This window comes from Camelina sativa, chromosome 4 (genome assembly GCF_000633955.1).
Source record: "Camelina sativa cultivar DH55 chromosome 4, Cs, whole genome shotgun sequence".
In the NCBI taxonomy this organism is placed as follows: Eukaryota; Viridiplantae; Streptophyta; class Magnoliopsida; order Brassicales; family Brassicaceae; genus Camelina; species Camelina sativa.
The window spans coordinates 23,547,790-23,559,806 of NC_025688.1; the positions used below are offsets into that span (position 1 = coordinate 23,547,790).

General features: G+C 37.5%; 5 protein-coding genes across 5 annotated transcripts in view; 3 read left to right on the forward strand and 2 right to left on the reverse strand.

The window, feature by feature from the left end:
• The window catches only part of LOC104782063, a 4,974-nt gene extending 3,204 nt beyond the window's left edge, over positions 1–1,770 (forward strand). Inside the window, exons 2-3 of the mRNA XM_010506887.2 lie at positions 896–1,097; positions 1,214–1,770. Of these exons, the coding sequence (XP_010505189.1) occupies positions 896–1,097; positions 1,214–1,680 (669 nt within the window). The 3' untranslated portion in view covers positions 1,681–1,770. The remainder of the gene's footprint in view (positions 1–895; positions 1,098–1,213) is intronic.
• On the forward strand, positions 2,941–4,430 carry LOC104782064 (UPF0481 protein At3g47200). The gene has a single exon (XM_010506889.1). It carries the CDS (start codon positions 3,050–3,052, stop codon positions 4,412–4,414), a length of 1,365 nt encoding a protein of 454 aa, XP_010505191.1. The 5' UTR covers positions 2,941–3,049; the 3' UTR covers positions 4,415–4,430.
• Positions 5,519–6,130, forward strand: LOC109132541. The gene is made up of 2 exons (XM_019244210.1): positions 5,519–5,540; positions 5,856–6,130. The coding sequence occupies exons 1-2, from the start codon at positions 5,519–5,521 to the stop codon at positions 6,110–6,112; spliced, it is 279 nt and encodes a 92-aa protein (XP_019099755.1). The 3' UTR covers positions 6,113–6,130.
• Positions 6,811–7,846, reverse strand: LOC104782065 (ethylene-responsive transcription factor ERF024). The gene has a single exon (XM_010506890.2). It carries the CDS (start codon positions 7,656–7,658, stop codon positions 7,101–7,103), a length of 558 nt encoding a protein of 185 aa, XP_010505192.1. The 5' UTR covers positions 7,659–7,846; the 3' UTR covers positions 6,811–7,100.
• LOC104782066 (fructose-bisphosphate aldolase 6, cytosolic) lies at positions 9,581–11,326 on the reverse strand (the record flags this gene model as incomplete). Its single annotated transcript, XM_010506891.2, is given in 3 exon segments — positions 9,581–10,563; positions 10,652–10,879; positions 11,243–11,326. Coding segments are annotated over 3 exon segments (1,133 nt in total), but the record flags the coding sequence as incomplete, so codon positions are not given.

Genomic DNA, 12,017 nt, shown 5'->3' on the forward strand with positions numbered 1-12,017 from the left:
TAAATCTCGAAATGATAAAACCATAACTCTTAATGGTGATTTTTTTTTGTTTCTTTAAAATTTTGGAAGATATAACCTATCTGTTTCTCAGTTATTCCTATATAAATGCACTACTTAAAATTCCATAATTAAAATAAATTACTAGACAGTAAAAAAAAAGGTTAAAAAACATTCTATGGAAAACCTGAAAAAACATCTTCTGATTAGAGCAGAGACACATGGCCGGCTGATAATTGTCTCTGTATCACTGTATGATATGACTGAATCAGGAAAGTTTTTTCAGGAAGTACGGTAAATATGTTTTTTACTCTAGAACAACGCATATGCCCTTATTTTCGAATGAACACCAATCGTCGAGCTTGGTTATGGTGGGGGTGTTTATGGCATTTACATTCCTGCGGTCAACACTCCCCACTGTGACGATTATTGCGTCTCTCAATCTAGACTTGAAAGTTTTCAAACCAATTAAAATTAGTTACTGCCAAATTATCAGAACTCTATCTTTGAATTCAGTGGGTTAAGTCTTAAATGTAGACCAAACCTTGTGTAATTATTGGCTACAAACTCTTAGAATGTCATTAACTTTTGTGAAAAAGTTGGGATCTTTTTTTGGGGAAGAATTAAATTGTATGTTTACAAAATTCAAAAGTTAAATTTTACCTTTTCAATTTCTTGTGGTTTTAGTTCGTTTTTTTTTCCTTTTTTTTTAAATGCATAGTAAAAAAAAAACCTAAAATATTGATATAGGTAACATGGAGAAACCCTTAATAGGTACGTAAAATAGTGCGATAAGGATATAAATTTGAAATAGCTAAAAATAGTTGTGATCCAGCGTCAGAAATAGTAAGAGACAGAAAATGTTGAAACCAAAAGTGTGTTAAATGAGTTGTAACAGGACGAAGATAGCGATGAGACAGAGAGCTTAGAGAAAGTGAGAGGACAAGAAGAAGAAGATAAAGAAGAGGAAGACAAGGAACAATGTAGCCCTGTCTCTGTACTTGACCCTCTTGAGGAGGAGGAGGAGGAGGAAGACGAGGACCACCAACACGAGCCTGACCATCTCAATCTCCTCCCGTGCAGCTTTGACGTTGTACAACGTGAGTATCCAATATCTTCCATCACATCACATGGGCTAGTGGAATTGAAAGGCATAGCTTGAAAATGGTCCCCATATCGTATTAAGGGTTTGAAATGTTGTGTTTTGACTGAACAGGGGCTAAAAGGCGGCTACTTAAGAAGCTTCGTAGATTTGAGAAGTTAGCGGGGCTGGATCCGGTAGAGCTCGAAGGGAAGATGTCGGAAGAAGAAGAGGACGAAGAAGAAGAGGAAGAGTATGAGGATAGTGAGGAAGACGATAACATAAGGATTTACGATTCAGATGAAGAATATGAGGACGTAGATGAAGCAATGACACGAGAGAGCCGATGCGCAGAAGAGGAGAGGAGTAAGAAGAAGAATGATGAGAGGCAGAAGAAATGGAGGATGATGAACGCATGGAAGGTAGGGTTGGGAGCAGAGGAGGATGTGGACGTGGTGGTGCGGAAGGATATGAGAGAGGAGACCAGAGAATGGACAAAACACGGTGGAGAAGTGGAAGAGGCTGTGTCCGATCTCGAGCTCTCTATTTTCTTCTTCTTGATTGATGAACTTTCCCACGAACTTGTCTCTTCTTCTCCATGAACAAATAATGAATTTTGGTTAGAGCAAGAAAATTAGTAAATTTTTAGAATTAGAAATTTCTGACTTGATAAATCCAGGTTTTTCTTATCACTATTCATAACGCTTCTAAAAACATTACAACGTTAATCTCTCCTCTTACACCACGTCTTCTATTGTACAACTCTTAGTTGATAATGTTCTTTAAAGAATAACACTTTTTTTTTTTTTTGTCTAACGGTTTTATTTTTAGATAACTAGTTATTCAAGAAAAGTATAAGTAATGTGTATATTTGGGAAACATTCATTGTTTAGCATATAAGTATGAACTTTCTGTTTGGTTATATCAGTTTTGAATTACGTACAACCGGTATATGGTTGTTCCAGGAGGAGTTTGAGTCAGCCTCAGCTTAATTTTTGAATAAGCAGCGTAGCTGACGTTCTCATAATCGAATCCACTCTGGCATTCTCATAATTGCAGGCCCAATAAGAAAAAATTAGTAGTACTTGAAGAAACAACAAAATTAGAAATAAAATTTTTAAAGTCATTAGTATTAAAATGACCGAAATAAGGACCCATTTGTGATTCATGGTTATAAAATAAATACTTACAATATAGGGACGTAACTAAAGGACCATATACTATTTGTAATGAGATGCTTAATAGTATGACATATAGACCCAAGTTTTTAGGTTGAAAAATCTGATTGGATAAAATCATTGCCTAGCCTGATGTTCTTTTGGATTATTTAAACATACTTGCGTTTATCGGATTGATACTATGTCGAGGTGTATGCTGTGCGATTCGTATGTTAAAATTCTCATATCATGATTTTTGTTTTTGAATTATGATTTCAGGGTCAGGGTCGGCCGGTCGGTTTCGGACAGACAGAATAAGAAATTAGTCAGTTAGGAATAGACTCACACCAAATTTTGTTAGGCTTCTCTCGGGTTCGGAGTCTCGGACATGGATGGTCCGATTAATTGACACCTACGTGATACCAACCAATTTATATTTTTTGTGACCAACCAATATTTTCTAACATTGTATATAACTTTTAGATTGTTAACTTGAAATCTTATGAACAGCGTATATATAACTCTAAAAATAAAATAATAACAACCACTACTAATTCTTCATAGGAATATCGGAGGATCATGGAAGGACCAAGTCATTTAGCCATCAGTACCAACTTCCACTAAAAAATCTCTTAAACTAAATATATGAAATATATCATCAACCGGAGAAGGGACCAATCTCCATTATGTAACGACTAAGTGGACCAGCAAAAGAAAATACCAATCATAAAGACTAGTTTAGTTCCAAAACTACCCCTTATCACTTGGTTTATAGAATATAGATATCATTTTCATCAATTTCACACCAATAAAAATGGTGGACGCAGGGGAGCAACCGCCTTCTGCCTCCGTACCCAACGAGGGAGAAAGCCTCCTCAAGATCCGCATTGAAAGGATGCATAAGAAGCTGAAGGAGCCACTGCGGTTGCTTAGCTCGGCCGCGGGAAAACCAACTTGCTCCATCTTCCGAGTACCTCAGAGCATGATTGACTGTAACGGAAGATGCTATGAGCCGCGAGTGGTCTCGGTTGGACCGTACCACCGTGGCAAAATGCACCTCAAAATGATCGAAGAACACAAATGGCGTTACCTAAACGTTCTTCTCACCCGAACACAAAACCTAACTCTAGAGGATTACATGAAGAGCGTGAAGAGCGTGAAGAGCGTTGAGAAAGAGGCTAGAGAGTGTTACTCTGAGTCAATCCACATGGATTCAGAAGAGTTCAACGAGATGATGGTTCTCGACGGTTGCTTTATTCTTGAGCTGTTTCGTAAAGTTAGCAATCTTGTTCCTTTCGAACCAAACGATCCACTTGTGTCCATGGCTTGGGTTCTTCCTTTCTTCTACAGAGATTTTCTTCGTCTTGAGAATCAAATCCCTTTCTTCGTTCTTGAAACTTTGTTCAATCTCACAAGAGGAGATAACGAAGAAGAGACCAACACTTCTTTACCGTCTCTAGCGTTTGCCTTCTTCAACAACATGATGCACAGAACAGACGAAGATGTCGCCAGGTTCAAAGAGCTAAGAGCCAAACACCTCCTCGACCTCGTTCGGTCAAGCCTCATCCCGGAGAGTGGGCTTCACGAGCCGCCGGTAACGAATCCAGGGAAGGAGAAGATGCCGTCCCACATCATCCACAACATCTCGAAGCTCCGGAGAGCCGGGATCAAACTCCGGGAGCTGAAAGACGCAGAGAGCTTCTTAGTGGTGAGATTCAGGCACGGAACGATCGAGATGCCGACGATCACCATCGATGACTTCATGAGTAGTTTCTTAGAGAACTGCGTGGCCTACGAGCAGTGCCACGCGTCGTGCTCGATGCATTTCACGACATACGCGACGCTCCTAGACTGTCTGATGAACAGTTACAAGGACGTTGAGTATCTATGCGACCAAAACATCATAGAGAACTATTTCGGAACAGACATAGAGATCGCGGAATTCGTGAACAGTCTAGGCAAAGACGTGGCGTTCGATATAACACAGTGTTACCTCAAAGACTTGTCTGAAGAAGTGAATGAGTATTACAAGAGTGGTTGGCACGTGACGTGGGCTAGTTTCAAATTCACTTACTTTAGCTCTCCTTGGTCTTTTGCCTCGGCTCTTGCTGCTTTTGTTCTTTTGGTCTTGTCCGTTATCCAGACTATATACACTGATTTTCAGGCCTATCATAAATAAATTCAAAATTTCATTATATTGCAATTCAACAATTATGTTGGTGTTATTACTTGGATGAAGTAAATGCAATTAGTGAGAATTCTAGTATTTAAATCCTACTTCTATTATTGAGCATATATGATAATGTGTTTTTGGGATTAGTTGTCCAAACATGCATCTATAATATGTATGAGTTATAAATAAATGGTGTGGAGATGGATGATAAATAATGACAACTATTCAATAATTAAATAAAAGGTTATTGAATAGCGTGTAGACAACTATTCACTGCAGCTACGCCGCACAGCTTTGGGGTCACGTGCTCCCTAGACTGGGTCTTCCACCTCTCATTTTCTCTTCTTGGCAGACTCTGGTTCATTGGCTCCTCGGCACCACCAGAAACCTCCCCTCCACATTGAAGAAGATTGTCATTCAGGCTACCATATACGCTATTTGGAAAGAGCGCAACTCTCGTCTACACGAAGGACCTATATCCTCTCCTGATGCTATCTTCCGGGTACTTGACAGAACTATCAGAGACATCCTCCTTGCTCACCAATATCGTAAACAAGGAAGAGGTCTTTTGGCTCCTTGGCTCGCCCACATCACTGGCTGAGCTCCCTGCTTTTTCAACCCTGCATACTCAACTATTCAGTTCAGTTTCTCTGCTTTTTAGCTTCTTCCCTTTCGGATCTGTCACAAATGTCGTCTACAGCTTTTTATTTTTTTTTGGGCTGTAACTGCTGCTTTAAACTCTTGTAAACCTCAAGTTCCATTTTGGTAATATAATTAACAGTTATCAAAAAAAAAAAAAATTATAAAAGGTTTTATTATTAGCAAAAATACGAGAAAGGTTGACGGTAGGAATTGGTCATGTCCAAAATCCTCAATGTTTCAGTCCACGTATAACAACAGCTCAGGCTTCATAATCACAATAGTAAGACCTGGAGACTTTTGGTAATTTCCTGGAACTAACATAATAACATTTGACATGTAATTTATTCTAGTAGTGTACATGTGGAAGGTTTGACCAAATTTGGATATTGTGCTTCTAGATATTGTGCTTCTAGATACTTTGCCTTAAAGGTAAAAGGTAAACCTATATATCTACCATGAATGTCGTGAATGGCCCCTCTGGTTTTTAACGGTAAACTATTGTTTACACACGAAGTAATTTATTTTTAATATCTATACAAAAATCAAACGTGTAAAGTTGTGGAATACACAAGAGTACGATTACTGAAGACTTTCCTAACGGCTCTCGAAATAGCTACGTTTGATGTTTCCTCTTTACCAAGTCTCTCGAAGAAGACTCGGTCTCTTCTTCGTCAAACAATGTCTTAACTTAAGCAAGCCCCAATGCATATATAAACACATAAACACACAATCCAATATATACATATTTCAATCAACACATAAACACACAATACAATATACTTCTGATATTTTCCTTCTTAACATATATCGTTTCCAAGATCGTCATTTTGTGAATCATCTGTCACTAAATATAGCAGGCCAGACGGAAATAAAAAACTGATAGATTATACTGGGATGCTTCGAGATCACAAACTTTCTAAGCTTGAGAGGGGCATTGATATTCACACTACGCGTTCCCGAGGGGGCAGTCTAGTCGAAGAGGTTATAGAGAAGCTTGAGAGATTCAAAGTACGTACGGTTAACATCTTGGTGGGAGGAGATGATGAAGAACAGAAGAAATAAAACAAATCAAATGTTTGAATTCATTCATTCTTAACGAACAACACTTTTACTTATTCGTTGCTCTTCATTTTTCTTGTGCAGCTATTTTAAAGTAAAGTAGTGTTTTAACGGGTCTGTCCTGGGACTACATGGGTTTATTATAGTTTCAAGAAGCCCAAATAGTTCAAATATGTTTAGACTTTCGTATTATGTATGCATCAATTTTTTCCATGCATATCAAAGAACTCTAATTTTTTCAAGAGTATTTGTTTTTGAACATATGTATTTATATTTATTTTTGATGTAAAAATTCGGATGGACTGCGTTGCTTTTAAGCCAATAAATGTTTTAATTTTATTTTAAGCAGAATGCTATATTAATTTATAATCATTTGTAAAATATTAAGCCAATAATTTTTTTATTTTGTTTGCGTTTTCTCATTTACAACTTCCAAATAATATTCAATTAAATTCAAAAATGTCACGTCATCTTTGGGACCATGACCATTTAAAACGGATGAAAATAAAATTTCATGAGTAGTAGTAGATCATATTAAAAGATAAAATATATATTTAAAAATCAGCAAGCCTTATGAATTTTTATCCATCTATATAAAATAAAAAGAGTATCAGCCAAGATAATTTAATACGTAATATTACGGTCTTAACGGGGCCTAACAATTTTTCAAAAAGATATTTAATTATACACGGCTGTGACGCCCAAAATAATGAGAAAAGAACATGACAAAAAAAAAAAAAACAAGAAGTAAGACGCGACGGGTCTGAAGGGATCGCGTAAAATGGTCACAACAAGCGGTGAACCCGCCACAAACAGACCTCATGGCCAACCCGTTGAAAACACCCTACGGTAACAGGAACCCGCCAAAAACGGCCTAACCATGCATGCTATGCATCACTAGACACCATTTTCTTTATTTCATACATACACATATATATATAAACACACAAAATCACATACTTATATATTATATGGTTAAATTGTTTAGTTATCAAGGAAAGTTCCACAAGTAATCGTTGCCTCCAGTGAAACCATCAGCGTCGTAGTAAGCAGCATCAAAGGCAGAAGGACGAGGTGGGCTGAGAAGCATTCCTTCAGCCATATTCATGAGCACATTAGGCATGTCAAATACCAAATCATCGTCCATGAATTCGTTCATATTTGTATTCTCATAACTATCATTCACGTGTGCCACACCGCTTGTTTGGCTGTTATTATTGGCCATAACAATCGCATCCCTAGCAGCACCAAAAGCAGCTGCGGCTGAAGCGGCTGCTGCTTGGATGTCTCCTGGAGACATGGAGGCTGGGACAGGCAAAGAGGAAACCGAGTTTGGGAAGTTGAGCTCAGCTTGAGTGCCTTTGAGGGCTAGAGCGGCCACGTCATAGGCTATTGCCGCCATCTCGGGAGTGGAGAATGTTCCTAACCAGATACGGTTTGGTTTTCTTGGCTCACGGATCTCAGAAACCCATTTGTCTGAGTTCCTTCGTTGTCTTACTCCCCTGTACAAAGGGTGGCGGCCACCATTGTCCTTGGAGGTTCCTTGCATATTGATAATGAGAATTAGGGGTTTGAGGAGGGACGAGTGATGAGTTTGATGATGGAGTGGAGGAGGACGAAGCCATTTTATATGGGGCAGTTAAGTTAGTTTGAAGAGTGAAGTAGTAGTGAAGAGTGAAGAGTGAAGGAAGTGCAAACCAGTTAGGAATGAAGAGAATACGGTTTGGGAGGGATTGATCACAGCTTGGAGATGATGAAGTTAAAGCTGTAAAGACAGCTTTTTAATTGCTCCTCTTGTTGGATATCGCGTTTTTTTTGGGTGGTGGCCAATTAAGTCGCAAATGTATATATGTTTCTGTCTAAAAGTGGTCGTTTTCGCCTATCACAGGTTCATGAATATACATGTTTCCTCATGATCTTGACATCACTTTATTGAAAACACTTTCTTTTTAGATATTAGCTTCTTAATTTGTGTGATTTACATATAATGAAACTAAACTGTACAACTCATATATGTACAAGTATTTATCTATGTATATAACTATATAATTATATTATGTACTCAATATCCATGGCATAATCACTTCCCCATTGGCATGATCAGGCTTTTTAATGTATTTTATCTACGTATTTCCTATATATTGTTTACTTTGGGGTTAATGGTTATTTCTCAACAGAAATAAATATAGAGTTGACTTGCTGCTGAAGGATATTTATATAATAATCACATCCAAAAGTGTCTTAAGAATAACTTAGTGTGTGAATATTGCTGTTTGGGTCAATTTCGTTGAGGCTTTATCACTCCACTAAACATTAATATATTGTTAAAATAGATGTTTTCTCACTAAAACTTGTCAAATCGATTAAGGTAAGAACTCCATTTCACAATCTCGATATACCGTGTTCTACCAAACAAAAAAAATCTCGATATTTCTACCGTGGAAATTTTGTTCCCATCAACCATATAAAAAATTTCACTTAATTAAATCAAAATTTCTCTATCACGTACACTATTATAGTGGTTTATGCCGGCTGTCGGATAACATCTATGTGGAAATTTACGACATCCGAGTCGATATATAGGTTGAACACCGATACTTTTGAGTTTTGATGATATATGCAAATGCCAATTAAACATTTCTAAATGATGTCATTTAACAATTAGGCCTGTAACCATTGGTCCGAGTAAATGTTATGAATATAGAATTTAGAGATGTCAATCTAGCTGCCTATTTCGAAAACAGTTCAATCTGACTCGGGCTCTAGTCGACCATTGAGTTATCTTTGGTTAGTCAACCATTTATTATAATTGGAAAGGTATTACAAGTATGAAGAAAATTATGATCATCCGTTTGATATTAAGAAACCCATAGATAATCGTATACGTTATGGACCTTATAGTAGATGTTTAGAAGTTCATAAATAGTAGTTTACTAGAGACGTTATGGGAATTCAAGTCAATAAACACATTGTGTCTTCGTATATCATTGTGTTGAAGTATTTCTTATCTTGTGATAAATTGTTCGCTTGTTAATTTGTTATGCTACAAAACTCGTGTAAATTTTGAAGTAGTGGCCATATCAAAAGATTCCAATTTGCAACTTGCTCAGATATATTCAGCTGATACAAAAAGACACAGAAGTTTGTGATTGTTAAAGATAAAATAGTTTTAAACTTTTAATACACAAGTGGGGTTTATATTCAGATATTTTTATAAGTGGTACTCAGATTTTGATGTATAGTATTCAGAGAGGTTAATATAGTAGTACTTAAAAACAAAATTTTATACTTGATATACCATAATGATGGACATTGACATCAAAAATTAGTATAGTATTAATTTATTATACTCATACATGAAAATATGTATTACTGAAACTGTAGCAGAGACCTTGACATGTCATCTGCTTCTGATAGATATGTTATGTAGCTATGTCATATTTGAGTACCAAAGTTGTAAGCCCGTAATAATTAAAAATCCCAACGAGACAATACCATTTTTATAAAGTTCCATAAGAAACGAAACAGAAACCACGGATAAAAGCTTAAGCGGGGTTCTTTTGTATCACTCTTCTAAACATAGGAAGCTAACGATGATATGAAAACAGCGATCCTTAAAAAGACTCTTTATTTTTAGTACTTGTAATCTTTAACGTGAAGGCTCTCTGCTGCACCTTCACCAAGCTTGGCATCACCTTTGTACGCACCAAGTGTGGCCTCCGAGTTAGCCTTGCACCTAACCAAGAACGCTTCCTGAGCCTTCTTCACATTCTCCTCTTTTCCTCCCCAAGTCTTCAATGTGCTCTGCTGCAAAGCCCTTCCAAACGAAAAGGACAGAAACCAAGGCTTCTTAGTCTTCAACTGGTTCATGGCGTTAAGGTTCCTTGTCGCTTCTTCCTCGCTCTGTCCACCCGACAAGAACACTATGGCTGGCACCGCTGCAGGCACAGTCCTCTGAAGGGCGCGGACAGTGTGCTCTGCGATCACCTCTGGTGCAACCTTGGCACTCTCAGACCCTGGAGTAACCATGTTTGGTTTCAAAAGTGTTCCTTCAAGCAAGACATGGTGATCACTCAGGGCTTTGTAGCAAGCAGCAAGAACACGCTCTGTCACTGCAGCACACTTGTGGATGTCATGAGACCCGTCAACAAGAATCTCAGGCTCCACAATCGGCACAAGACCGTTCTCTTGACAAATGACAGCGTACCTAGCCAATCCATAAGCGTTCTCATGGATAGCTAACTCAGAGGGCTCGTTCAGACCAATCTTAAGCACGGCACGCCACTTAGCAAAACGAGCACCAGCCTCGTAATACTTCTTGCAACGCTCACCAAGACCATCAAGACCCTGTGTAGTCGTCTCACCATTGGTTCCAGCAAGCTCAACGGTACCCTTGTCAACCTTAATACCAGGCAAAACACCTGCACTCTTCAACATCTCAACAAAAGGTGTACCTGCATCACAATCAAATCAAAACACCAATTAAGCAAAACGATTAACACAATAAGAGGAAGACTAACAGATTCAGCATATGATTACTACCATTAGAGCTCTTCTGGTAGAGAGTTTCTTCAAAGAGGATAACACCACTGAGACAAGGAAGAGCTCCAGGAGTAGTGAAGAGAAGCTCACGAAGAGCACGTCTGTTTGATTCAACGTTCTCCACATTGATGCTAGCGAGACGTTTCCCGATGGTACCAGTTGACTCATCCGCCGCAAGGATACCTTTCCCAGGTGTGCCGATGTAAGCAGCGTTAGCAATCAGCTCATCTGCAAACAGAGCCAAAAAAAAAAATTTCAATCAATCAAATCAAATCGGAGAAACAAATACTTTTTACATATTCAGATCTCGCTTAGACAAACTTAAAAAAAAAAACGTTAAACCCTAAAAGCCCTAAAAAAAAAACAAACTCAAATCGGCGATTGAATATATATATATATATATATCATCCTGAGATGTTGCGTAATCAGATAAGACTATCAATTCTAAGCATGTGTAGATCTGACCTATTTTTGAATAGTACAAAACAGAAACGAAGGATACAAAAACGAATGAATCCAATCAATAGAGCTCAAAATTGATAAACAGAGTAAACAGAGAGAGAGAGAGAGAGAGATGAAGAGTTTAGTTACCGGCGAATTTGGTGGTGAAGCAAGACATGGTTGAAGAATCGAAATCGATGAAGAGAACTGGATAAAGAGAGAAGTTGAGGATGATGATGATGGTGAGCTTATTAATATATAGGAGTGATGGTAATGGTAATGGTAGCTTCCAGAAGAATGTTTTGGCCTCTTCTCCAAGGTAAAGCTTTTATTACCTACAGCCGTTTAATTGTTTCTCTGGGCGGCGGTTTCTACCGCTTCCTTTTTTTTTTTGTAAAACGCTTTTTATCAGTAACTTCTACGAGATTCGTCTATTTAAAGTGTGCATTTAGCCTCACTACGGCCCATTGGCCCAATACTATTTGATCACCTAGTAATTTCAGTTTTAGAAAGTAGTGAAGATTTTGAGTCTTTGACTTGCAGATCTTGGAAGAAACAAATTAATAGATTTTGATTTGATAATTTATTATTTATGTGAGACTCAGACCCCGCGAGTCGTCTGAAAATAAATCATCAAATTTGTTGACATCATTTTTTTTCTTCTTTCTTTTTAAAGTATTTTGAAGAATTTTAGTTTCTAGTGTTTATTCTGATTTTTATTTTGTCTTGTTTAATCCCGCCTTTTTATTCCCTAGTTGCACTTTTTCCATTTTGTTTGTTAAAGTTTTCAATTTTTGTTTCGATGTTTTCTTTATATTTTTGTTATTTTGGAAATATCGAAAAAGTCTATTTAAATTAGTTATATTTATGTATATACATTCATCTTTATTCCACGGTTAAGAATATAAAATTTTAGTTTTGATGA